Source organism: Psittacula echo (genome assembly GCF_963264785.1).
Source record: "Psittacula echo genome assembly, chromosome: 5".
Lineage (NCBI taxonomy): Eukaryota > Metazoa > Chordata > Aves > Psittaciformes > Psittacidae > Psittacula > Psittacula echo.
This window is the reverse complement of record NC_137739.1, coordinates 53015612-53041673: the sequence shown is the minus strand read 5'-3', so window position 1 is coordinate 53041673 and position 26062 is coordinate 53015612. Positions and strand designations below refer to the sequence as shown.

The window sequence follows — 26062 nt, the reverse complement described above, 5'->3', positions numbered from 1 at the left end:
CTCGTCTCCGACTACTGCCGCAGTACCGCCTCCTCCCCCGTGGTGGGCGGGGCCAAAGAGGGGCGGGCCCGCCTCCCTGGCGCTGAGCGATTCGATTGGCGGTGGAAGCCCGCTCGTCAGCGTGGTGCGCGGGTGGAATGGGGAGCCCATGGCCAATGGGAGTGCTGGGTGGCGACGTGAGCCACGGGAGGGGGCGGGGCTCCGGTAGCGGGTGGTCTGGTGCTTGTGGGAAGGGATCGTGCTGGCCGGGAGAATGAGCCGGTTCCTGAATGTGCTGCGCAGCTGGCTCGTGATGGTGTCGGTCATCGCCGCCGGGAACACGCTGCAGAGCTTCCGCGACCACAGCTTCCTCTCGGAGAAGCTGTACACCGCCAGCCCAGGGCTCGGTAAGGGCCGCGCCGGTGGCTGCTGTCGGGCCCGGGAGCGGCCTTCTCTCCGGCGGGGGTGGGGGCGGCGGGCAGGGCTGTGTGTGGTTTCCATGTGCTCCCCCCTCTTTGTGCAGTGAACGGGCTCCAGGCTCGGACTTTCGGCGTCTGGACCCTGCTGTCATCGGTGATCCGCTGTCTCTGCGCCATCGACATCCGCAATAGGACGTACGTAATTGAGTAAAGGAGCACCGGGAAATCCTTGGGTTTGTTTGCTAGTCACAGCCTTAGCGGTAGCTCACAGGGCGGCGCGGAGGAGATTGGGATCAGAAGCTGTGGACTGGAATCAGAAGCTGTGCCTCATCTTTCTATAGGGTTGAAAGCGTTCTTCCAAAAAAGCCTAAGTAGCAGTGTGGGATTTGTATGTTAACCGGTGCTCCTTCCTACCTCTGAGGGGAGAGCCTGCCCATTTGAGTTCTGTTTCTTCGCTCAGGCAGAAATTGGTAGATCTGAGAACTTCGGTCAAAAATTTCTGAGCTCCAGCTTGGAAAGCATCTTCTGATGGCATTGCTGCCGTGCTGACATTAAGCAAGTGCTAATGGTGTGGTCTGATAGTGCTGCTTCTCCTGTGACAGCCCAGCTAAAGACTGTGGCAGGTTGAGATGCCCCTTGAAGAAGTCTTAACCCACCACCTTCTTCCATCTGTTCTTACTGGGGGCTCAGGACAAGGCGCAGCCTGATGCTGTGGTGGGAGTAAGGCCATTTCTTCGTGTGGTAAAAGAGGTATTTCTGAGAGGAGTTTCCAAGCAGGCTGACTGTAGGTCTGTGCTAAACAAAGCCTGAGCTGGAGGGTGCTTAGACTCACTCTTCTGTCATTGCCTCCTCCAACCCCGCAGCAGAAGTAACTGTTAACCTGGCAGTACGTCCTTGGGTTGCCTAGGCTTGTTTGTGGTAGGGAGGTGGAGGGACTCAATTATCTGTTTTTAGGGGGTGGTGACAATGCCAATTCCCAGTGATCCAGTTGTTTCTTAAGATTTTTTACCCTTTTGGACCTGCTCCCTTTAACAGCTGTGGCCCCTAGAGGGTAGCAGAGCATAAAGTGGGAAGTTGTGTTGAGTGATGCAGCCTGTAGTCAGCCCAGTCCTGCCACCCTAGTTCTCAGTTCATCCAGTTCTCACCTTCTTTTTGTGTGAGCACATGCTTCTCACTTCACCAGTGGCCTATCCTTGCCCTCCCCTCTTCACCTGCTTTCAAGCTAGATAACGCCTGTGATTTTTCAATGCACCACACTGATTTCAATGGACACACTGACTTGTTCTCTCAGTTGTTGCCCAGGCAGCTTTTGCACCTCACTAGGCAAGGGACCCTAAGTGCCCTCTGTGCTACCACAGTGAGGGCAGATGGGGAAGCATGCAGGTATGCCTTTTTTCCCCTCAGCCATGCTTATGTTCATACTATGGTCTACATGGTAACTCACTTCTTTCTGCTCTCCAACAGCCTCTATTACATCACACTCTTCACCTTCTTTTTGGCCCTTGTTCACTTCCTCTCCGAGGTCTTCATTTACCATACTGCAGCCTTGACAATTGGAATTATGGCACCCCTCATGGTAGCAAGTAAGTAGAGCTCTGCATCCTCTCCGCACAAACTCTCCTTGGAGCTGTGACCCCCCAGAAAAAAAGTCTCTATGGGGCTATGACATAAGATCAGGGAGGTAGTGGTGGGAGGAAATACCTCATCCCCTGGACAAACTCATGCAAAACTCATCCTGTATCTCTGTCACAGGTTTCTCTATTTTGGGGATGTTGATTGGGCTGCAGTACCTGGAGGTAGAAGCACTGTCACAGAACAAGAAGAAAAACTGAAGCTGAGGGCCGGGTGTAGGTCAGCATTGTCTCCTATCTTCACTGCCGAACTTCCACTAAAACTCTAGGACACCAGTCCCACTAGTGGATCAATGTTGGACTGTCAATGTCTCACCATTACTAAGTTCTTTTTCTTGTCCAGGGAACATTTCAACTGACATGTCAAAGACCAAGTCCCAGAGGAGTCTGTGTTAAAGCTTGCAGGGGCCAGTTAGTGACTGCCTTCGTGGAGAGCAGGCAATGTCTCAGGCACACCCAGTGCATTAAGGACTTCTCTCCCAGTGTGGGGAGGAGGTGTACAGCTACCCAGGATCAACTGAACTCTTCAGACCAGAGAGGGAACACGTACTGCTCCTGGCACTGCTATGTAACTTGCATGTGTGTGTTCTTCAGGGGCCATTTCTAATAAATGGCAGAAAACTACAAGGCGCTATGTCTGTCTTTCTGCTACACAGCAGCAGGTAGAGGATGTACAACCTCAGAGCAAACAGCAGATTCTGCTGTATGCTGCAGGATAAACAATCTGTCTTTGCACTAAACCCTTTCCCTGACTCCTTCCCACAAAGTTCCAGGTCTGACTGCTCACATCACACACAAACACGCACAAAGAATTGCTGCAGCCCTTACTTCCGCGGCATACTGGTGACAGCAGACTGCATGCATCTGAGCTTCCTTTGCTGTGAGTTAGAACTACATAAGACAGAGAAAACAGGATCAGGTTGCTTACACCTAGGTGGAATAATGCCCAAAGCAGATGGGCAGTGCACAGAAGGCAGGAAGGAAGCAGCAGGATCTCCTAGCTGGGAGGACAGTGCATGTGCAGAAGAAAAAGAAAAACACAGAAGGGAGGAAAAGAGCACAACAGTAGCATTGGGCAAAAAAAATTCCTTTTCCATTCTGCAGAACATTTCAGGCTATTGAAAGAGCCAGATGTAGACTGTTTCAACCATTTAATATCAATGTGTCAGATTTCATTGTACACTTAGAATGATTTTATTTTTTATATATATATATATAAACACTTCTATTGAAAAGTCATTTTAGACCCTCACCCTCAATCCCAAACTATGAGATAGGAATTGAATCTTTTAATGTGTCAAAGACTGCAGTTCCACACCCACACACAAAATAAAAGTTTTGTCAAAAATGGTATGTCAGAGAGGACTATTTTTATCCATTCCACGTGGTTGTGGCTTTTGATTTAAGGAGTATAAGGACACTTGATGTCTCCAGCAGTGGAGGGATGCTATAAAAGAAGGAGGATCTATATTTGTATTAGGAGAAACAGCAGCATACAAAGTGGCAGTGTCTATGAGACACAAATGCAGGTAAGAGGGCTTCTGTTCTCTATTACAAAGTGGGAAGCTTCCACACTGGAGCAGATCTGGATTACAATCATACTCAGCCTTGGCTGGTTATCTCAATATAACACTTCACGAAAGTTTGTATGTAGCACTGAAACATGCAAAAGGCACTTTATCATTAAGGAGGAAGACAGAGTCCTCATCACAGGGAGCTTGTGGTTTGACTCATTCCTGTGGCTAGTGTAGTGATGAACTAGGCTTAGGCTACAGCTTCAACATAAGCTGCAGAACTAGTCCTTGCCTCAAGGTAGGAGGATTGGTGTCTCTCAATTATTCCTAACATATAAGCACATCAGGGCAACCTCACTGAATTCCGAGCAGAGGTTTATCCACGGGAGTATTTCATCTGGGACAGCCATGTAATAAAACCAGAGCCAGCACTTGCTGGTGATGCGCTGAGGCCTCTGCCATCACCTGCACAACACAGAGCATCACAGGTACCAAAGCAGAGCAATCCCTCATCCTGAGAGACAGCTGAAAGCTTTTCTAGGGCTGCTCACAGAGCAAGCATAGTCCCGCTTCTGCATTTCATGTCACAGCTTGCCTGTGAGAGGAGAGACAGACACATTCAGGGTGCCACCCTCATGTTCTCAGGGATAGCCTGGACCTATTCTCAGCTCTGTGCTTTTTCAAGCATACATGTTGGGGGGGGGGGGGGGGAACTGGGTTTTCCCAAATTTTCTTCCCAAGCAGGAAAGTCTCCAGAAGAGCAGCATGCAGACATGTAACTGGAGAGAGCAACTACCTTCTTGTTTTGCTCTTTCACACTCTTCACTGGGCTCTTATCCTGAGGCTTCCCCCCATCCCCCCCCCACCCCTCCCATGGTGTGCATGTAACAGGAGGATGGGTTTGGTAGCAAAGATGGGAATGAGGGGGACTGCATCCCCCTGAATGGAGCCACCCCTCCATTCACAGCTTTGATTCCTCAAGGACTATGGGATCAGTGCAGGCTCCTGGCATCACTTTCTGCAAGTCAAACAGAGAGAAACAATATGGTTAGGATCCTGGCTGGCCAGACCCAGGCTTCAGAGAGACTGGCTGGCCAGAAGCTGGCTAATTCACAACTCCCTGCTCACATGCAGAAATCCCCAACCAAAAATCACCATCCTGAGAGTGCACCTGGTTCCCTTCTCCAGACCCTTCTATTGCCCAGACATGGGGCACTGGGGCAGCAGGGCAGAGCAAGGGTCCCACTTCCCTTAAGCTACTTGGTGCAGTCCTCAGACCACAGTTAACTCACAGAAGCAGTACAGGCCCAGGGGTCGGCTCCACAGCCAGCTCACTGAACGTATTTCACTGTGACACAAAAATCAGCCTCAAAGCTTCGGGGCCAGTTCCCTGAGCAAGGGAAGGAACTGGGAACTCCTTCACGTCATGGAGCAACACAATGTCTATGCAAGCACCACAGGGAATTTGCATCCCATGCTCCCTCAGGAGGCTCAGCACAGCAACTACCTCCACTCTGTCCTTACTCTGGCTTGCCTGAAGGTCTCTAACTCCCAGACAGATTTGCTGGTTCTGCTCATTTTCAGGTCTTTCCGTCCCCACCCCTCATTCAGGACTACCACCCTCTGCCCCACGTCTTCCCTGTCCCCAGCTTGGATTTATAGCTGGAATAATTCCAGAGTGGTGCAGATAAGGCCTTCAAAGTTCATTACTTGTATCTTAAAGAGCCATAACAAGTAAGAGCCAAACATACGCAAGTTTGGGGTTTTTCCTGCATAAATACTAGAGAAGAATTAGCCTGATTACTTGAACCCTCCTAAAATTTCTTCCCTTAAGATAGAGGGAGTTGTAGTTTCCCAGAGGAGGAGCAAGGACAACCAAAACTGCTGCCCAACTACCACCCTATCCTGGGCTGCATGAAACAGCCAAACTTTTACAACTCCAGTTCAGCGTTCCTGGCTGCAGCTTGATGAGCTCTTCTACTCAGCCATTCTGGGCTGTGTTAGCATTAAACCCAAGACATCTTCCTCCAGAGGATTTCTGCTTACAGTGAGACATCCCACTTGTCACTGATTCAGAAGACAGCATGCAGACTTGCAAGGGTAAATGTGGCATATCCCATGACCTGACCTCTAAGTTAACTCACTGTGGGGCAAGACTGACATATGAAGCAGGAGTCGGGGTGTATAGGAAAGAGGTTCAAATCCCCAGTGCAGTTCAAAAGAAGTCCAGGGAGCATGGAAGCAAGAGATAGTGAGCAGTTTAATTTTGAGTAGCCTCTTACACAACTGCAGGTAAAAAGGTTTTATAGAGGTCATCAGCAATATCCCAAAGCAGAGGAGTGAGATCAGGAAAGCTTCAAAGAGGTGCCTGGAAGCAAAAGCCAGGAAGTGCATAGAGGGAACTCATACCAGCAGGAGGGGTAGTGGGGTGCATGAAGTAGTGTCAGAGGTAGGAGCAAGGGGAAAGCTGCATTTAGGCTTGGGAAACCCCAACAGAATGCATCATGGGAGAACTCTCAACAGGCTCTCCAAACACCTCTGGGGTCTGAACACTACTCACCTGCTGAGGAGCTACAGGAAGAGAGGTTTTAGGAGAACAGCCTGCCCCAGGGCTCCACCACCTCCGGAAAGGAAGGCTGCCCTCACATCTGGGAGTCACAGCGCTAGAAAAGGGTATGCAAACGGCCTGATCATGGCTTTGTGACAGGAGGAGAAGGCTGCTTGCCACACAGTAAGCACAGAAAGGGAGCAGGCAAGTCTGGGGAGCAGAGGATGCAGTACACATTGTGCCTACTACGCAAAATTCTTGGCAGTATTTCACTAGAGTAAGCATGCTACAACCTGCAAGGAACTCCAGTAAGCTACTGAGAGTGGATGCTTGACCTAAAGCCCTAAGCTGGTCTAAATCACACTGGCCTTGGGAAAAAAGCAACATGTTTTTTGGTACTACACTGAGATCCAGCAGATGCATCTTTGCATCCAGGCAAAACATACAACCAGCAAATAAGGTACTTGGGCCTGATCAAGTCCTGACTTATCCAGGACATGGTTTGAAGACACAGCAGAAATTCAGTCTTGTTTTAAACAAATCCCTTGCTGTGGCTGTACACCTAGAGCAGGCCACTGGTCATCCAAAATCATCCACTCATCAGTGCGCAGCCCTGCTGGTAGCATTAACACTCCAGACAAAAGATTTTAATTTCATTACAATTAAGAAACCAGGACAAAGTCTGAAACCATTCACTGCATACTCTCTGCTATCAAGAATAGGTTCTTCACACACACGCGCATGTGTGCACACCAAAAACTCCATTTCTCTACTACTAAGATAAACAGTGTAAGTCCAGCACAAAGTAGTCTCAAGTGCTTTGAACACACATAAATCAAATTTGAAAGTTTCAAAGAGGCCTAGCAAAGCCTGGTTTGAACTTAAATGCAGTCCTGCCATTTTGGAATCCTGCACTCTATAGGATAGCTGCCTTCTTAAAAACCGACACAAGCTTAAAAGTATTTCAAACAAATGTTGCCTAAGGCTTTTCTTGAACAATTCACTCCCGAGTCAAAACAATACATGGAAACTCAGCAAAGATACTTATTTCATAATGAAAAGCAAAGGAAGGTTTGCATGGATGCTGGAAACCAGGAGCAGATGAGTGAAAGCCATATGCAGCTGAATCAACTGCCCCTACTATGAAACCTTGAGGCACAATGTTGGAATAGCTTCAGATGCACTTACAACAAAGGCAGCCCACAAAGAGACTCATTATCATGTAAAATGGGCATTTGATCCAAGTGTGCTGAGACACAGAAATCTAACCCTGCTGGCACTCTCTGAACTGAGGCAGACTGAAGTGGGAGGATTGCTGGAACCACACTCCAGCTTTATTACTAGAGGACAAGATGTCCACAATATCATTCGGCTAATTCAGTTTCCACTACAAGTTCTACTAATTGCAATATCTGTTTAATTATAACTGTAAGCAGGTAAGGGCACTGACAGAAGACAAACTGCTTGTGAACACAAGGCAGGTCCTGCAGAAAGGGAAACATCATACAGAATGGACATAGCAGCCAAAAGCTCTGACAGGTGGCTGCTGAGAGGCTGATTCCTAGACAGTCTCAGACAAATCAATACCAAAGATCTACCCTGCTAAAACTGCCTCAGACTGCAGCATGGGCACAGCTTCAGAAGCACTCATCCTGGACTCAAATCTTTCCGTCCATGGGACTCTTCCTCATGCTTGCATTAAAGTGTGGCAGCTACCCACTCCCTGTAGCACACACTGTAATCTTAGCAGGATTAAGGCTGTTCTTCCCAACAGACTCACTCTGCTTTCGCCTGTTAGTTCTGTTGATTGTGGCAGTAAGTGATACACACAGTCAATGAACACCTTGAAAAGCAAAGGGTAGCGTGGTGAATTTGGCAGATCAGCCAGTCAGTGCAAAGCAGAGGACAGTGAGTAATAAAGCATTATATCCTGAGCAACGGCTGAGAAAATGCCAAGTGCCACTGAGATTCACACAGCAGCAAGCATAGAGCTTTACAATTTTTATTCTTATACCAAAAGGCACCAACCCAATGACTCTGTTACTGCTAGATGTTTTTAAACTTCTTTCTTGAAGTTGGCCATGCACCCTGGCTGTGATCATGCCAACTCTTCTACAGGGCTCCTGGTATCACTTCCAGCCAGAAATCTAGACTGTAAAAGTAATGTCAAAAAAGATTCTCCAAATGTACCTCCTCTCCCCAGTAACTTACTGACATTTCAGATGTCCATCAGCTCCAGCACCAGGCTTTGGCTTGCTACACTTAGCTGAATCTCTATGCCGCTATCTGACATGTGTCTGGTGGGATCTCCACTCTGCTAGTGAAAGCTGTCTTGTCTTTCATCTCAGATGGGTACCTGAGAAGGCCAGAAAGATTCTCAGTACTCTACAGCCATTGCCATCACCCCAGAAGTGCCATTGGCTTGGTGCCTGTGCCTCCTATAAGTGTTCAGAGAAGCAGATTAGTGTGATTCTCCTACCTTTGTGTATGAGCTAGTGAGCAGGAATGGGAATTGATGGAGTTAGGGTTACAAGCTACAGTCCCATAATCCATGATCTGATTGCTGCCTTGGAGTCTCTGTAACAACACCCACAAGTCACCATACCAGAAAAGCTGGAAGCAAGTAGGGAGGGAAATGAAGGGGGAGAGGGTGGTAGAGGAGGGGAGAGATAAAAAGAGAGGAACAGGCAAAGCAAGAAACTAGTAAAATCATGTGTAAGTAAAAGCATGTGTAAGGCAGCTATCTCATGTAGAAAAGTTCCAGTACCTGACTCCAGAGCACTCGACAAAGGCAGCACAAAATGCCCAAGCCCCACTGACTGCTCCCCTGACTGAGGCATCCATGTTAGTGCAGAACACCAGGTTCAGCCTACCTTCAGTTGGTTGAGCACATGGGGTTGTTAAGCTTGAGAAGTACCCAGGCAAGTTCAGCCTTGTGGAGGCCACATTTGGGGGTGTGGTGGGGTGTCTGCCATGACTCCCTCAAAGCATGAGTCCTCAGGGGGAAGGAGCTGCCAGTGAATTTTTTGCCTGACTGAGACCTGTACCTCTCACACACCCCTCTAGTTCTTGCTGCTGTCAGTTCTGGGGGCTTTTAGTATTACAGAAATGATACCTGTACCACATTTGCTCTGGTTTCAATGCCCTCTACTCTTCAGCAGCAAGCTTTTACAATTGTATTTATACTAAAAGATTTAGACTAAAAATGGCTTAAGTAAAAGTGTACAGTTCATCTGGTGAGAGAAGTGATTGACAAAGGGAAAAGGCCTTACTACTACTAAGCATCATGCCAGAGGACCTTGCTATTTCCTGGACCTTTCACATACATGGTATGAATTAATTCACAGTGCCACCAGCACCTCTCATTACAACCCTGCTGCCTCAGAGCTTGCAGAGGATGGCTTGGTCTTACAACTCATCTTTTGTCTTTGACTTCAGCAGTATTAATTGCAAGATACAAGCAGTTTTGCATATATTAAAAGAGACTGGTCTTTACCCAGGCTCAGCTTTGCTAAGTGTGTTCCAGTTAGTCCCATTCACACCAGAATTCTGGCATAGTAGTTGTCTTCTAGTTGTCCCATAGACCGTGATGCTTACCACTGCTAAAATCACCCAAACTTGCAAGCAGAAATTCTTCTTAAGTTATGACAGTGGGGCGGGGGGGAGCTGCTTTATCCAAACCAGATAAATTGTACAGTATTACCCCAACCCTACCTAGTCTAGAATTATATTTGCAAGAATTACTCAAGGTGACATTAATTCCCTTCACTTATCTTACTGTCTTTGTGCTCAGATAGTTCAGTAAAAATAAATGAAAAAATAAAAACCAAAATAAAAATAAAAAGCATATATTTTGTAATTGAAAATCCACCTCCCTGAGCAGCCAGTTGGAGCAAACCAAGACGTTCTGGTCTCTCTCCAGATCAAACTGGTTAGACTAGCTGGAGGAAGGCAGCTAGCATTCTGACATGACTGTCTTCTGGAAAGAGCTGAGTCGAGCCAGCAGAGAACTGAGCTTATGCACTTTGCTAGTCATGGTTGCTGATGGCTTCATGAACGCTGAGTGGGTATCTCTGCTAACGTCCTAGAAGAGGAGCCCAGAGCAAAAAGAAAGAACCTCAACCACCAGTCCCCTCCCTTTTCATGCAGGGAGAGCTTCTAAGAGTTGGCAACTGAGGACAGGGAATTAGGGGAATAACCTGCCTTCCCAGGGGCCTGGAATGACAGTTACCCAGCTCTAAACAAGGGCAAAGCACTGGCAGGCTCAGTGTTTTGTCAGGGGAGAGAAGCAAACAAGCACCGCCCTATATCTGATCCTAGCTGATACAAAGGTGTGTGAAGCCCTGCACACTCTCTGAGGACCAGAGCCTGCAGATTCTGTAGTAAATAGAGGCTCCAGCAGCTGGCAGAGCTGGGATTACACCACCTGTCTTAAAATGCCAATAAGGAGCTTCCACATGGACTAGGCAAGAAGTGGTGGGATAAAAGAATCACAACTGCAGACATAATTTGGAAAGGGCCAGCCTCATTCCTAGAAAGGAGAGAGGCTGGGTGTTGTCCTGAGCAAATAGCAGGGGCACAGCACGGATTGAAGGAGGATTTACTCACTGTCTGTTCGTTATCCAAATTGGCCTGCTGTCTTCGGAGATCAGCCTTAATGAATGCTGGAAAAGAAGGAGGAAGTGAGATGTGAAGGCAGTTAAGTCACCATTCAAAGCCCACATCAATTTCTCCAGGACTCAAAAGGGCAGCACAGGCCAAAGAGTAGACAGGAACATGTTACGGTGAGCAAGGGAAGCCATTTTCCTGGATGATGCAGAGAGCTGTTCTGAAACATGCAGGACAGAGACTCCTTACTGCACCATGTGGAAGGTGCATCTTTGAGACTCCAGCCAGCAGCCACGGCAAGAAGTCTCGGATCTTCTTTGTAGCACAGACCAGATGCTTAAAGGAGCACATCAGCTACGGGACTGCTCTGTGGGTCCCGCCCTTTTCTGCAGGCACCACTACACACAAAAGCCCTTCAATTCATATGCCAGGCCCAAGGGAGGAGTCACAGCAGAGGAACACTGAAAACTTTAATTACCTGTCATAATGGTTCCCAGTAACAGGAAGGCACAAAGAAATAGGTTTGCTGCCTTCGTCCCAAAGTGATCCATGATTTGCCCTTGGCCAATGGTGAAGGCAATACCAAAAATCTACAAATAAACAGAGGCAGTGTCAAGCTGTACTGTTATTGTAAGGCAGCCCAAACAGCTTCCCAGCTTTACTGACATATCAGAGCAGACAGGCCAGCCAAGCTGCAGGCCTAGTGGGGATAAAGTTTGGCTATAAACACATATCCAGAGGCACCTCCTTACAGCTGATGGGAAGACAGATGACCCTTAAGGCTAGAATGCCATCTCTCACTAGACAAGAGACTGTTAGGGGCAGTGCTGGAAAAGGCAAGGATGACTAGCATTCTGACATATTTTCCTAAGCAGAAACAGAATGGGTGCCACTAGAGAAATGCCATGAGGAACATAATTCAAAAAGCCAGGGTGCTTAGATCTGCAGTGCGTTACAATAATCATGGACAAGAAATAGGAGTCAAGGCTGGGAACTACAATTTAACCTCTCTGCCTATGAAGAGGCATGCAAAAGGAAAACAGCACACCTACCTGTGCCGAGACATTAAGGAGTCCTGATGATGTTCCTTCTGATTCTGGGTATGTCAACTCTGCAGCAAACTCAAAGCCCAGGGGAAGGTATCCCGTCATGAAAAACCTGTAAAGAAACATGTGGACAGGAAAACTCAGCAGCTACAAGAAGGAAGACTAAAGAGACACAGCGTAGTCCCTATCCCTTTTGGGGTGCTTCACTGACTGCACAGGGTATTTTCCCTAGCACTGTCACAGCCCAGGCAGCTGTCTCACTCCCTCACCATGACACAGGTCTTCCTCCTACCCAGAAATACCTTTGCCCACAGTTTCAAGGCACAGAGGCAGGCCAGCAGGGAGCTGCCACTTGCTACAACAAGGAATGAAAAGCAGCATCTCCCACAAGTAACTCTATGGGGCAGCATCCCCAGCACAAACAGCCACCCAGGCCCACATGCTCTTCATTCCTACCCATGGGTGCTGTGGTTTAAGCCCAGCCAGCAACCCAGAACCACGCAGCTGCTCACTCACTCCCCCCTCTTCCTTCCCCCACTCCAAACGTGGGGCACGAAGCCAATGAACTCAATTGTATGCTGTTGCCTGCTATGTAGCACTTTTATAACCCACCAGCTAGATGTCTTCAGGTCACCAGCGACTGGCCCTGACTTCCCTCCAACCATCATCCTAACAGAGAATGAACTTTGATGAAACCAGATGAGCTCAGCAGTGATGAGCTCTGCGGTGTCAGCAGCAGGCAACAATCCAACACTGCACACCGTCTCTCCTGCTCTGAAAGACTGTTACAAGAGATGGAACCTGACATCATGGACTGGGTGAACTCAGCAGCTTTAAAGGGATTGGTCCATGCACTAAGGAATGATATCTCTCTCTTTGTGTGTGTGTGGATGTGTGTATATATATATATATATGAGACAAGAGTGATGGTATATTGAAAAATGTGGGGTCTGAGCATGATGTGAATGGCATGGAATAAGGGGTGGATACTGTCCTGGGTTCAGCAGTAGCAGTCATTTTTCTCCTTCTTAGTAGCTGGTGCAGTGCTGTGGTTTTGACTTTCGGCCTGGGAACAGCGCTAATAACACCGATGTTTTTAGTTGTTTCTCAGTAATGTTTACTCTGACCAAGGACTTTGTGAGTCTCATGCTCTGCCAGGGAGGAGGAGAAGCGGGGAGGAAGCAGCGACCAGACATCTGACCCAAACTAGCCAAAGAGGTATTCCATACCACAGCACATCATGCCCAGTATATAAACTGGGGGCAGTTACCCAGAAGGGCTAGATCACTGCTCAGTCAGGCTGGGTATCGGCTGGCAGGTGGTAAGCGGCTGTATTCTCTTCCCTTGTTATTTCCTTTATCATTATTATTATTGGTGGAAGGGTAGTGATTTGTGTTATACCTTAGTTACTGGACTTTTTATCTCAACCCATGGGAGTTACATTCTTTCGATTCTCCTCCCCATCCCTCCGGGAGCAGGGGGAGGAAGGGGGGGAGTGAGGAAGCGGCTGAGTGGTTCTGGGTTGCCAGCTGGGCTTAAACCACAACAATGGGTCATTTATGAGGCTGTGGTACCTCTCACTTCCCAAATGCTTTCACTTGATTAACTGGAACATTTAAGGCAACTGAGCAGGGCCATGCTGATGTCCCTGACTAATGAAACACATACAAGAGAGAGACGGGAAGAGCAGATAATTTTGTCCTTAAACCACACAGGAGCCACACACAGACTATGACTATCTGAAATCCCACCATGATCTTTGCCTCCCTGCTCATCCCCTAGCAGCTCACATGTAGAGGAAAGCAGTCAGCTTGTGAACTTACCCCAGCATGCCTGCAGTCACAAAGACCACCCAGAGGTGGCCTAAGCTCAGAGTGAAGGTGTAGGCTATCATTCCCCCCAGAGACATGATATAGACAACAAGTGTTGTCTGTCTGCAAAGAAAAGCAGAGTCAGGGCTTTATTTAATCCAGTCCTCCTTTTTGCTCACAGATCATGGTATAGTTTGCATAATGTGGTTAATAAATAAACATTATAGGGGGCTTTGTTCTCTGTGGAGTTGAATTACATCATATCTGTAAGGAGCCACCTATGAAGCAGCCACAAAATTCAGATCCTACCATGGGCTAACAGGTCCTTGGTTGTATACTGTACATGCCTCTTGAGAGGGAGAAGAAGAGCCAAATAAAGAGATCATTAATCTTTTTTAGGCACCCTCTGTACTATAACCAGTTGGACACATTTACTTATAAGTAGGAGTTGAGGGGGATTGAGTACTCCCAAGCAGGAAAGCAAAGGGAAGCGGTGACAACACTGCTCCACTGTTAATAGGCCTGTATTTTTCATCGCTGTCCAAAACACCTTTCATTGCTGCTCCTTTCTGTGTTTAAACTGCCTACAGCACTTGGAGAGGTGATGCGCAAGCCAAGTTGCTCTCACAGCCTCACCCTCAAGCCATGGAAGTGTTTAGCAGGGATAGTGCTAGTTCCACAGCCAGTGGTAGCTGAGACACAAGGTCTCATCTTGTGGACAAAAAGACCCTATGCCCAGGAAGCATGCCAGGTAGGTCCTGCGAAAAGCCAGATCCTGGGAACTGCCAGACCTGCAGCCTGCCCACGCTGAGGAATGTCAGTGGGCTTGGTATTGCGAGACACATGCAGCAGCCCAGGCCAGCTTTACCAGAACTGAAACATTAGCAATTGTCATTCCTGATGAGACACCAAGGAAACTCTTCTGACATCCACAAAACAAAGCTCTTTCTAGTACAGGAGGTAGCAAGCAGCCCTTCATAGTACATAGGTTTGGAAAGGAAGAAAAGGTAAATCCTTTACCTGAATTAAATTCCACCAAGATCTTGAAAGCAGAACAGTTATCAGAGTTGACAAAACTTTTTGGCCATTGTCTTTTAGGAAGAAGTTAAATACACAACCACAAGCTACTTGTGTACCCTCTACCAAATTTTCGTCCTAATCCATTAAAGAATGTGTTTGGTATCAGGTCCTAGAATTCTACTAAAGAAACTAAACCTCAACCTATTTTCACCTTTTTTTTTTTTTTTTTTAATGCAAATGACTACTGTCCAAATACAAACCCAAACAAGCAGCCCAAATCAGATCGTGCAAGAAAATATTTCAATACACTGTATTGCTACAGATAAAACCAGAATGTTCCAGCTAAAGTTCTGTCCTTTCTCACTGCTGCAATGACTGAAGTCAGTGGAGTTCATGCTCCTGTGTCAATTCTTATCCAAACAGAGGCTTGAGAAGCAAATTTCAGACTTCCAACTATCGACTCACAAAGGTTCACCAGACACATTTAATGCATTGAAAAGCTAAACGCATTTTGCTGTGACAAGTAATTGTGTTTTGTATCAAAGGGATAGGCAAATTCCTTAACCCCCAATGCTGTATCATTTCTAGAATATGTTCTTTCCAGGGCTTTCCTGGAGGACAAAAGTCACCAGTGAAGGCAGCATGAGGGGGCCACTTACTTCTGCTGTAACCCATTATAGAGAGCTTCTACATGGCTGGCAAACAGTCTGGAGGCTGCAGAAGGAGAAGAGCTGAAAGACTAACGGAGGAGTTAGAAAGCAGCCCCAGAAAGTGAAACAGAAGCAGGTAAAAGCCTTTTTCTGATCAATACAGGTTTCTCAGATATCTCCCATGAATTGTTACTCCTCCCATCCCTTGACAAGCAGTCACAGAGTAACAGTAATTACTAGGACAGGGGCTCAAGGCTGGAACTACAATTCCCTGGATTGCACGGACCAAGTTTGAACTGGGTGCTCCTCCCATAAACAGGAGTCTCCAAATACATGGCAGCCAGTGCTATAATACAGTGCAAGCCTCCAAGAGGTGGCTGTGGCCCTAAGAAGCTTAGCCTCTGCCAGCAGGGACACCTGAAAAATGTTTGTTATTTTTTTATCCCCATAGCCAGTTTTGGTCTCAGTGCAGAGCTCTTAGGATAGCCCCACAAAATCTCACACAGGTTTCCTAGGCTTATGGTTCAAGTATTCCAACTAGTTCATATTTGATTCAGTCTGTCCTGACAGTTGCTAACAGTTGCACTTTGCCCCTCATCTCCAGGCAAAGGTGATGAATGAGTTAGTGACCAGATGTGGTCAGGACTTTGTTTCACATTAATGCTATGTCAAATTAGTCAAGCTGCAAGAAAGAAGTTCCCAGAACATGCAGCCCCCCAAATGAGAACTAGAGCAGGCAGGCTCACAGAAGCAGGCAGCTGCTGAAGGTGTTCTCCATTGGAACTGCAGAACTAAGTGGGAAACAAAATGGAGATAACTGTTTGACCTTGGCATGGGTACTTTATCTACCACACGTTAGCTAGCTCTAAAAGACTATAACCTTTCCTCACTGACCTCCATAAATCATTAGGTTCCAGCATGACAAAATGAATCAACAGACCCTTATGAAAGAGCAAGGCCACGTGATTGAGTTGTGTGCAAATCACATACCAGGAAGCATCCTGAAACCATGCACTGAGTGGCTGCCTGCTCACCACAGTCCCTATCTGGGACTTGAGCAGAGAGCCCTGAATGCAACTCCTGCTGCAGAAAACAGTCTCAAGCACACAAGCAGACTTCTAAACCAGACTTTAGCAAGACCCAGCTCCTCTGTGCTTAACACTGATGACAAAAAAGATTTAGTGTCCAGTACTCCAAGCAAGGCTCAAAGGTTTTGAAAAGGGTTTAACTGAGACACAGGTAGACACTGGTGTGTAGGGAAAAAAAGAAAATCCTGGGAACAGACACCAGCAAGTGGCCTTTATCACCATGTTCACTAGAGGACAAGAATGCTTTGTGGACCCTAGGGGCATGGAAGAATGCCCAGTTCTCCTTGATAAGCCTCTTATCATAGCCATAAATCTTACGGCAGAGATAAAAACACCAATAAGGAGAAGCAGAATCATGGCATTCTGGCTTTAGCAACCTGTTCCCATGATGGCCCTACAGGGACTGATAATTATAATTGTCTGGAACAGGTACCACCAGTATCCCTACAGGCTGAGTAGTGCAGTGAGTACAGACTAGAAGTTACTGCTGAATCATCTTAGGACAATTGGGGTTAACCTACCTCTGTGCCCCAGGATTTGCAAAGAAAGCCCAGTGCACAGAAGTGGAAGATGTGGAAGCAGTGCTACAAAAGCACCAGCTGCCAAGTCTCTGCGGGAGAGCCAGAGGGACATCCAAAAAGGAGCTGATACCCTTGTCACTTTGGTGAACCTTAAAGCTGCCCTGGCATTTATCTGCCTTCCCAACCACAATCTCTTCCCTTCTGTAGAGACAGAGTGCTCATACAGTGAGAAAAGAGAGACCTTGGGGAAAAAAGCCAGCCAGGGCCAGCACCAGCTGGGACTGAAATGGAGAGCCCAACTCCTGCTGTTCAGCCAGCTTCAGAGGGAGCCTAAACTCTGTGTATATATTGGTGTTTTGCACACCAGGTAATAATCCTGCTTTTGGGACAAGACTAGAATAAGGAACGGGCATGGCCCAGCCCAGCAGCATCTCACAAGGTCACTTGGATAAGGAAAGCCAAAGGGACAGGACCAGACTCACAGGGGACTGAAGATGCAAAAACACTAAAGTCAAGCAACACTTGAAGCAACAAATGATCAAGGGGCGGGAGGCACACCACAGCCACATGCCACAGCTTTAACTGCTTACTGGGATGTTGTGCGCAGCTTCAGAGTGCTCTGCTGTACAGACTGGGATGACAGACAGCCTCCACAGGCTTTGCCATGAGCATATTCCAGCTTGCGTAAGACTCTAAACAAAGGCCTTGTCCCTGTACTTCCAGGAAGATCTCACTGCTGAAGACACTGAAGTTAAATGCTGGAGAAGGGAAGAAATAGAGAAGGCTGGTTGGGTTTTCACCACCCCCTCATCCTTCAGTATTCAGTTTTTGTTGCTTTCTTCTTGTATGAAGGTCACAGAAAGAGGATAGTCTTGGTAAATCCTCTTTTGGGAGGAAGGCATACCTGCTACACAAGGACTAACCTTGAAAAGGGCTACAACAGGATGATCCAAATTGCAAGCCAGGCTAGGCTGAGAAAGCATCTTTCAGTGGAAGAGACCCAAGTGTTCCCCATTCTCCAATATCCAAGACTTTCCTCCCACCCCAAATTTTGACACACTTTGGGCCTGTACAGACCTAAGTTTAAAAAAACACTTGGGGTCCTTTGTCTAGTCAATACAGAGAGATGAATATTTCTGACATCTTGACTTACACAGATGCAGTGATGACAGCAGAGTGCACTGTCTGGAACCAGCTGTACCCGAGGCCATGTGAACACTGCCCCTGAAAGCAAAGCATGGCCAAAGAGATGTGCTGCTTAATCCAGTCCCCAAACCCCTGATTCTGAGCCAGACTCCCCTACAAATACCAATACACCAGCAGTCTCCAAGTGTCATAACTTCCTCTCTCCTCTAGGACACGAACCTGAAGGATGTACATGGAGCCCCATTTAACTTGATGTCAAAACACATCCTTTTGAAGAGGTGGTTGTTCCCAAGAAGTCATCCCACCAAAGGCAGCCCCAGTTCTGGGACTGCTTGCTCATCACAGCATAACTCACATTTCTGTATGGGCCAAATCTGTGCCTGCTAATTCCAAAAATAAGAATAGCACAGGGACTTGCCTGCCAAATAAAAACAAGAATGCAAGGCCATTTGGTGCCTGAGCATGACAGATGGGGAAAGCCTGACTTAGCATAGCCTTACCCTTTCAAGGAAGTGCTGATGGGACAGTAAAGATCAAACACGCACGTAGAGCACTGTAATTCTTTCTCTCACTAACCTCCCCCTGCTTCCCTCAATCACAGCTGGATCCCATTCATTTGCTTCCCCCTCTCTCCATGCTGACTAAAACAAGGACTTGGTATCTTTCCTTCCTGATTTTCATGTGCTTACCATTTAGTTCCTGACACTATCTGAGCAGCAGAGGGAAGGGGGAGGGTACCTACCTAGAACATCTGGCATCCTGGCAGTTTAATTTTTAAATAGACTTTTAAATGGGGCTAAATAAAGACTCTGTAGCACTCAAAATTTTTGCTAGTTCCTCATAAATCCACTTTGTGAGCTGAAATGGAGAAAAAAATTCTTAGCTGTGTTTTTCCTCACCTAAGGCTAAATCTATCCCCAGATAGTCCCTGGAGTCTGCAGGGTAATTTCCATAACCCTATTTTTCTGCACTCTCAGTCAGCTGTGCCTACTTACGTGGTCCCTTCCAAGCAAGCAAGCATGGTCTTGTTTTCCTAGCCCAAGATACCAGGTAGGATAACAGCAGTGGGACTCCTGCAGGAGAAAAGCTGCTGCAAGGAAAAGAACTCCAAAACTGCATTCAGATCATCGCCAGTACACCACCAGTAAAGCCCAGATAACAGATTATAGCACAAAGAGAGCAGAGAAACCGTAAAACTATTTACATGGACCCCAACATAAGACAGAAGAGGCACTGTCCATCCCCTGGGAGACCCTACAGAGGTCTGTCAGTGAGATCCCAGTTCCTCAGGACTGGGAGCTCCAAGACACCCAAAGATTATTAATTGTCCCTTCACAAATGGCAGGGTATGCTGGCCAGCTCTGCCTTCTCAAACCACCAAGCAGCAAACCCAGAATCATCCACCTGCTACCCCAATATTCCTTATGCCTGCCCTAAATTCAGCAACGTGTCCTCACACAATGCCTCTGGGCACTGGATTCAATGTGCCTTTCACTAAGCCAGACAAAGATTCACAGAAGCTGGATTGTTAAGGGCTGAGAAATGGTCTGGTACAGTCTTGATTCTGCTTGTGCCAAGAATATTCTCATCCCTGACAAAGAGGCTACTGGGCCATCTCATCCTCTCTCTATGCCTCCTCAGGGACCACTACTCCAGATTAACACACAGCTTTAAACTTCACTTTAAACTAACTGGATTTTGAAACCAACATTTTTTTTCCTACAAACCCTCCTTGGACTGCTGACTTGCAGCTACACAGGGTTGCTCCTTGCACAGTATGGGGTAACAGCATGGTCACTAGGCAAACAAGGAACTTACTTGTAGGTTTTGGTTCTGTCCAACCAGACACCGGAGATCAGAGCCCCCACCATACCCGACAGTATAATGGTAAGTCCAATCCTGCCAGCATTCACCTCCTCCCTCTGTGGCAAGACATACAATACACTCACACAAATGCAGGAGCAAAGTCATAGCGAACAAGGAGCAAAATACAGAGAACTTAGGAAGAGACACCAAAGTTGGTGTCCATACATGACTTCTGCTGGTAACACACTAACCAGAACTAGCCTTTGCAAGAACACTTTGGGGCCCGCTGTGAGCCAATGCAAGGCTCTATTCTGGCCTATGAAGAAAAGTGGTTTGGCACTTTCTCTGAGCCAGCCCAGAAAAAAAGGTGAGCACCGGCCAGTGTGAACAGATACTCTCAGAGGAGTCAGCATAAACCCTATGAAGCTTGCTGTGTGGTGTTAGGACTTGGGCCAGACCAACCGGGAAATACTGGGAACCACTATAAAGACAGTACAGAAAGGAGCTCTGGCATGCAGCCCCTGCTGTAAACTCTATTTAGCTACTGAGGCACCCCACCGTTTTGCCACCAGAGCACAAGTGTGGGCAGCCCTCTGTACAGATGTCCCGGTAGAAATCACTGTAGAACAGGGTGGAGGCAATTGCTGGAACACTTTCTTAGACAAAAATGCTGTCATTTAGAGTGTAAAGGAGCTGTCTTTGATAGGGCTCGCCAGCTTTTGCACAGGGTGGTGTCGAGAACTAAAGGAACTAATGCTCTCTTGCCAGCCAGCCAACTTGTGCCAGAGGCAGTTAGAAGTGCTGTGGCATTGCATTTCTCACAGACTATCCTTCAACAGCCAGTGCTGGACAACAGGAAGCATCAGAGGGTCATGAGGGTTGGATACACTTACTGGGTAGTGATGAATCACCATGCGGTTCAGCAGAGTGGACAGGGAGTAGAAGCAACCTGTATTCAGACCTGAGAGGGGGATAAAAATTCAGCACATTCAGAACCTGCCACTCTCCTGCTGGGTAGCAAAAGGGTAGAAATTCAGGGAGAGATATCTCTGGGAGCAGTGATCTATAACAAGGCTGCTGACTCTCAGGAGAACCAGCCAGACTGGCCAGACAGGTTACTGAAAGAAAAGCAGACAGACCAAAGACAGCCAGATCTCAGCATGCACCAGGAAGCACCCTGCAGTTTCAGGATGGTTCTTACCTTGGCAGCTAGAGGAAGGGCTGTGCATATTTCTGGTACTGAGAGGATCTTGCAGGTCCTTCATAGGATCTCAACCCTCCCTCACACCCAGATCCATCTTTAGCATTGGAGGTTTCTCCTCCCCCCAGTCAAGGTAAAATACTAGAAAAGCACCTGCCTCAGCATTATACCTTTAGTAAGGACCTGGGATTCAATTAGCACCAGTGCCATTGACCTGTGTGGTTTCCTCCCAGAGAAGAGCCTGATAGCACGCTCCTGCTGAGAGCCAGTAAAAATCTTCTCCAAGCTGATAAACACCAGAAGGCAAACAAGAGCAGAGCCAATGGTAAAGCACAGACAGCACTTCCCCCAGGCACCTGGTGGGGGTGTCTGCATGGGAAAACTCTTGCATTTTAAAAGGTATCACTGAAGCCTGAAAAAAAAACCCAACTGTGAAAGTAATTGTCTTTCTGAAAGGGAAGTCAGATTAACTGTTACAGGCATCAGCCACCTGGTGAAGGTTTCTCAGTATCACCCAAGGTGAGAATGGAAACCGTTGGGTTGATACTGGTCAAGCCCCACTCAGACACTCTGCTCCAGCTTACATGCAACCCTGGTTAAGTTAAATGTCTTCCCAAAGAGCACAAAACCCAAGAGTTTTGCTTACAGTACAAGAAGAGCATGCACATGGGTGCCAGACCAGCAGTACTGCAACGGCCACACTCTCACCTTGGGCGATACTGAGAAACCTTCCCCAGGTGGATGAGGTCTGCAACAGTCAATACAACTTTCTTCTCAGAAAGTCATTTACATTTGCAGTTAGTTTCTTTTCAAGGCTTCAGTGATCCTGATGGGGGAGGGATGGGGACACAGATTTCACTACTGCAGCTCGCACATGTGTAGACTCCATAAGGAGGCATGGGTTTAAAAACTCTGGCACAGATGCCCAAAATCCTGACAGAGCAGATACATGTCAAGTTCCCACTTCCTACTTCTCCTTTTTCAGCCTCAGCTAAAAGGAAAAACATCACAATACATAATACAGAAGTGCAGTCTAGCAGGCAGAGCTTTGAAAAAGGGAACAATATCCCGAGCATTCCAGGTCCCTGAAGACCTCCATCTCCCCTGACCCTAAAGTACTTGGTAATCTGTGCCTGGCCCATCTTCCACTGGGACACTGGATACCCATTGCCCTACACAGCTCATGAAGTACTGTGAGGGGCCACAAGATTGGCAGCTAGAGGGGACAGACATCACACTTCCTTCACATGCCCTCTCTGACAAGATTAGCAGAACTCACTCCACAGCTTTATGGCACAGAGAACAGATGATGAATCTCATGCACGTGATCCCAAATAAGCCAATTTCCTGTGACAACACTCCCTGCTCCAAAAGCAGGTATCAGGAGATTACAGGAGAGGCTAGTAAACTGAGTGACATGCTCTTTAGGTGAGAGGAATCCACCCAATCCTTTCCAAGAGTTACTCAGAAGGGCTGGAAAACTCCAGCAGGGCCAGCAGTCAGAGAAAGGGAGATCTTGCAGCAAGGAGGCGTCCTCCAGCCTCGAAAGCTGGCTCTTTGCAATACTAGGCTATGGCAAAACAGGCCACAAGAGCTTAATTAGACTTCATCCTTCCTCTACCTCTGGAGCACACTGCTCACTGGGAGACACCACAAACTGCAATGCCAGGACACGGAAGTGTGGCAGATCAGCACCATCCCTACTACTACCCACTAGTCCTTCACTTCAAAGCTGGACATAAACAGTTCATTTACCAGTCATTTGTGTTACCTCTACTTCTCACCCAGCCAAGAGAACAGTAGGCTTGTGGGGGCAGCCAGATGCTGCTCTGGTAGCTGATGCTGTCAGTACCCCATCTTCACAGCAGTTCTGTGAGGCAGGCGATACCCAAGAGAAAGAAGGGATCCTGCTCACAGGCTGGGCAGAAAGTATTGCAGCGTTGGCACCAACACTTGGCAGTAGAGTCAGGCAAAATATTCTAAGAATCAAGACAATGTACTGAATTTGCATTCTGGGGGCTGGCAAAAGTTGTAGGTATTTCACATGTCACAGTTGCTCAGTGAAGTCTCTCCGTAAATTACATCTGTGTGAATGCCCATAAAACAGGCAACAGTTGTTTCCAGTGAGGTAGTGCTCATTTGACCAGTCTTCCCCACCCCTTCCCTGCCTACAGCCTCCCAGCCGCAACATGCTTTCCAATGCAGAGCCCAACCCAATAAACTCATAGTTTGTTAATACCCATTCCGTGTTATGCCTCAGCTTTATGGAAGCAATGTCTGCAGCCTTTGGGAAAAGCATGTCTGAGGGCTTTCCTGAAAAACAGTTCACTAGCACTAACATAGCCACAGTGCCACTAATGCTTCCAGTGCTGCAAGTCCTACCCCGGGAAAGGGGTTGGCAGCTGCTGGTAACATCAAGACCTTAGAGATCTGCAGACCTGTTCTGAACTGGTATCATGTAAGGGCTCCCATTCTTTCTACGGCCAGGGAAGATGAACAAGAAGCAGGTTTCCCCCTCTCCCCCTGACACACACTGTGCGAATACAAAAGGGTACAGCTATCTTTGTGTTAGCTAAGAAGGATGACTCTTGCACTCCTGTGGCTGCAGATGTCTTACACCTTGGCCAGCATAACTTTTGACTTGAGTAGGAAAAACTGTCCCCACTTTCAAGCCAGACTAATTAAAAAAATAGTTTCACTGCACAGTTCCCTCTCTGAGTAACAGTCACCATCTCAAGTCAAGCTAGAGATCAACGTGAGGCTGATAGAGAGGAACAGAATAAAGACACAGACCAGCAGAGAGACTGAATTAGAAGCCACTGAACCGCCTTTCCACATCTTTTTGACAGCCAGAAGGGAATTATCTCAGGGAGGTCAGATTCTAAACATACTCTTCATACCAGATGCCCTCCTCTCTCCTCTAGAACTCATTTACATCTACTAGAACAAGTGCTTTCCCCCTTTCTTTTATCTAAAGGGTGTGAACTGAGCAGATGACACAATCCAATTTTCAGATAGTCTGCCTGACAGTTTTTCTTATCTCTGCTTTCTGAGAGGACATCAGGTACTACAAAACAAAATAAAACAAACAAAAAGCCAAACCAGCAACTGCAATACAAACCAGTAGAGCTTAAGGGCGATTCAAGAAGGGCACTGAAAAGGGAGCAGAGAATTCAACAACTCTGAAGACCATTAGCACCCTCAGCAGGTACAAAGCCACAATCTCATTCACTCCAATCTGGCTACTCATCCACCAGGTTCTTTAGGCACAAATGCTGGAAGAGCAGCAGAACTTCAGCACTAATTAACTTTCCCCCTGAGGAGCTTCCACAGCAAGCTGGTAGTAAGTGAAGACAGAACTCCCTGCAGACTATCTGGCTACAGTATATCCTATTATGCAGCCAGGTATAAACCACAGTGACCTTTTCTGCTAAAGAGAAAAATACTTTTCCATATGACAATTTAGCATCTGGAACAGATTCAACACGTCACACTGCCCTCAAAGAAACAGACCAAGACTGTTGATGAGAAACAAGCAGCAAAGCCAGTATGAAAGGACAGATGGCAAAAGATGACATTCTCCAAAATCCTTCCTTCCATTTGCTTCACATGAGGAATGCCAAGGAAGCTGACGCTGCACTTCTGCATACTCCATGTGACCTCCTCTGGGATGCCTGGCAGCCATAACTTTGCCTTTGGAAATAACCTTCACTCAGTGCTACGACTTGCACTTGCTTACACATAAGCTCCATACATTCCTTAGGTAAGCAATTAAGATTAGTTCATTGCAAGTAACTAATAACAACAGGATAGGGAAATCCCCTGAACAGAAAACAGTCCAGGAGAACAGAAGGGGAGTATATTGTCATGTGTGTGCTTGCCTTGCTTTTGTTATTCTCTATGCATTTGCTTGTAATCACTACTGGAGATTACTGGGCTAGAAGGACTCCCGGTCCTTATGCGTCCTTAAAACAACCCAGGCCGTGTACTGCCCCAGCAGATCATGGAGAGGAAGGGAGAAGCTAAGCATGTCTAGCAGCGACAACTGCACAGAACAAAGGCCAGACCTTACCATAAGTGACCATAAGTAGCACGAAGTTGGCATTGCAGAACAGACGGAGGATTGATTGCATGTAGGAATACTCCTCTGTCGGTCTTGACTGGATCAAGGCCTGAGCTCGGCTTGGAGGGTGCAGAGGCTTCTCCTTGAAGACTGAAACCAGACACAAAGCACACATGTTTGTAGCAGCGCAATCAGGGAGCCTGAGCACCCACTGTGGGTATAGCCATGTGAGGTATGGCAGAGGAGCTAGTAAAACCAAGTGTACAAAACACACCATCATCATTAAGCTTTGATCTCCATACACGAATTTATCCAGCAGTAGCAGAGAACAGGGTCTTTCAAATAGTAACTCCTGCCACTGGGAAAACACCTTGCCTTCAAGTAGCTTTTTGTGTAGGCAATGCCTGGCAGCAACAAAAGAGTTCTCAGGACTAATGATGCCTTTGTCTCTAGGAGGGTGGCCAGCCAGCAGCTAGTGTTGCATGGAGTTACAAAAGCGTAAGTGAAATGGGAAAAGCAGCTGGCAACAGTGGCCTGGTGCCCTGCGGTGCCCAGTGCCTGCAGAGCAATGACCTATGCCAGGTTTTATTTCAGGCCTGGCACTTCTTAGGCTGGCCAAGCTATCTGCTGTCCGTAACTAGCAATAAAGTAGCATCCAGAAATCCCAGTCATGGGTCATACTGCTGTACCAGGTGCTAGACAGCCATTTTGTACCTTGTCTATTCCTTGCCCCAGATTCTTTAAAGCCTACATCTGATTCAGCCACCAGGCAACAGGAACAAGCTGGCAGGAAAAGCCTAAAACAACCCAAAACATGGATTTTATCAAAGTTCTGCTCTCCAGTGAGTATGCCAGTCTTCCATGCCAAAGTTTTGGCTTCCATGTCACATGTTAACCAAGGGAGTTGCACCTTTGGTGTTCTGATACTGCTATTAAAGCCTCCTTCTCTCCACTCACAACTGGTTACCTTTTTTTCTCCTGGGAACAGCTTGCTCCAGTGATAACATATAA

At 47.2% G+C, this 26062-nt stretch overlaps 2 protein-coding genes across 5 annotated transcripts in view; one reads left to right on the top strand and one right to left on the bottom strand.

Annotated features, from left to right (window-relative positions):
• The first annotated feature begins 198 nt into the window (after positions 1–198).
• On the top strand, positions 199–3345 carry ERG28 (ergosterol biosynthesis 28 homolog). 4 transcript variants are annotated; one of them, XM_080619210.1, is made up of 5 exons: positions 199–386; positions 503–593; positions 1863–1981; positions 2151–2249; positions 2373–3345. In XM_080619210.1, exons 1-4 carry the CDS (start codon positions 254–256, stop codon positions 2228–2230), a joined length of 423 nt encoding a protein of 140 aa, XP_080475336.1. In that variant the 5' UTR covers positions 199–253; the 3' UTR covers positions 2231–2249; positions 2373–3345. The 4 variants fall into 4 exon arrangements, with proteins under 4 accessions (XP_080475336.1, XP_080475338.1, XP_080475335.1 ...); XM_080619212.1 differs by lacking the exon at positions 1863–1981; XM_080619209.1 differs by having other exon boundaries at positions 2151–3345.
• Positions 3346–4504: 1159 nt separating this feature from the next.
• Positions 4505–26062, bottom strand: part of FLVCR2 (FLVCR choline and putative heme transporter 2) — a gene marked incomplete at both ends in the record, with an annotated part of 35248 nt that continues 13690 nt past the window's right edge. Inside the window, 8 exons of the mRNA XM_080619141.1 lie at positions 4505–4561; positions 10700–10755; positions 11178–11289; positions 11752–11857; positions 13569–13679; positions 19800–19903; positions 20681–20748; positions 25061–25201. Of these exons, the coding sequence (XP_080475267.1) occupies positions 4505–4561; positions 10700–10755; positions 11178–11289; positions 11752–11857; positions 13569–13679; positions 19800–19903; positions 20681–20748; positions 25061–25201 (755 nt within the window). The remainder of the gene's footprint in view (positions 4562–10699; positions 10756–11177; positions 11290–11751; positions 11858–13568; positions 13680–19799; positions 19904–20680; positions 20749–25060; positions 25202–26062) is intronic.

Bases quoted from the DNA above. Each gene is read 5' to 3' on its own strand.
- ERG28 (XM_080619210.1), top strand. From the start codon at position 254: ATGAGCCGGTTCCTGAATGTGCTGCGCAGCTGGCTCGTGATGGTGTCG. The intron at 594-1,862 runs GTACGTAATTGA...GCTCTCCAACAG, and splicing joins ATCGACATCCGCAATAGGAC to CCTCTATTACATCACACTCT. The intron at 1,982-2,150 runs GTAAGTAGAGCT...TCTCTGTCACAG, and splicing joins GGCACCCCTCATGGTAGCAA to GTTTCTCTATTTTGGGGATG.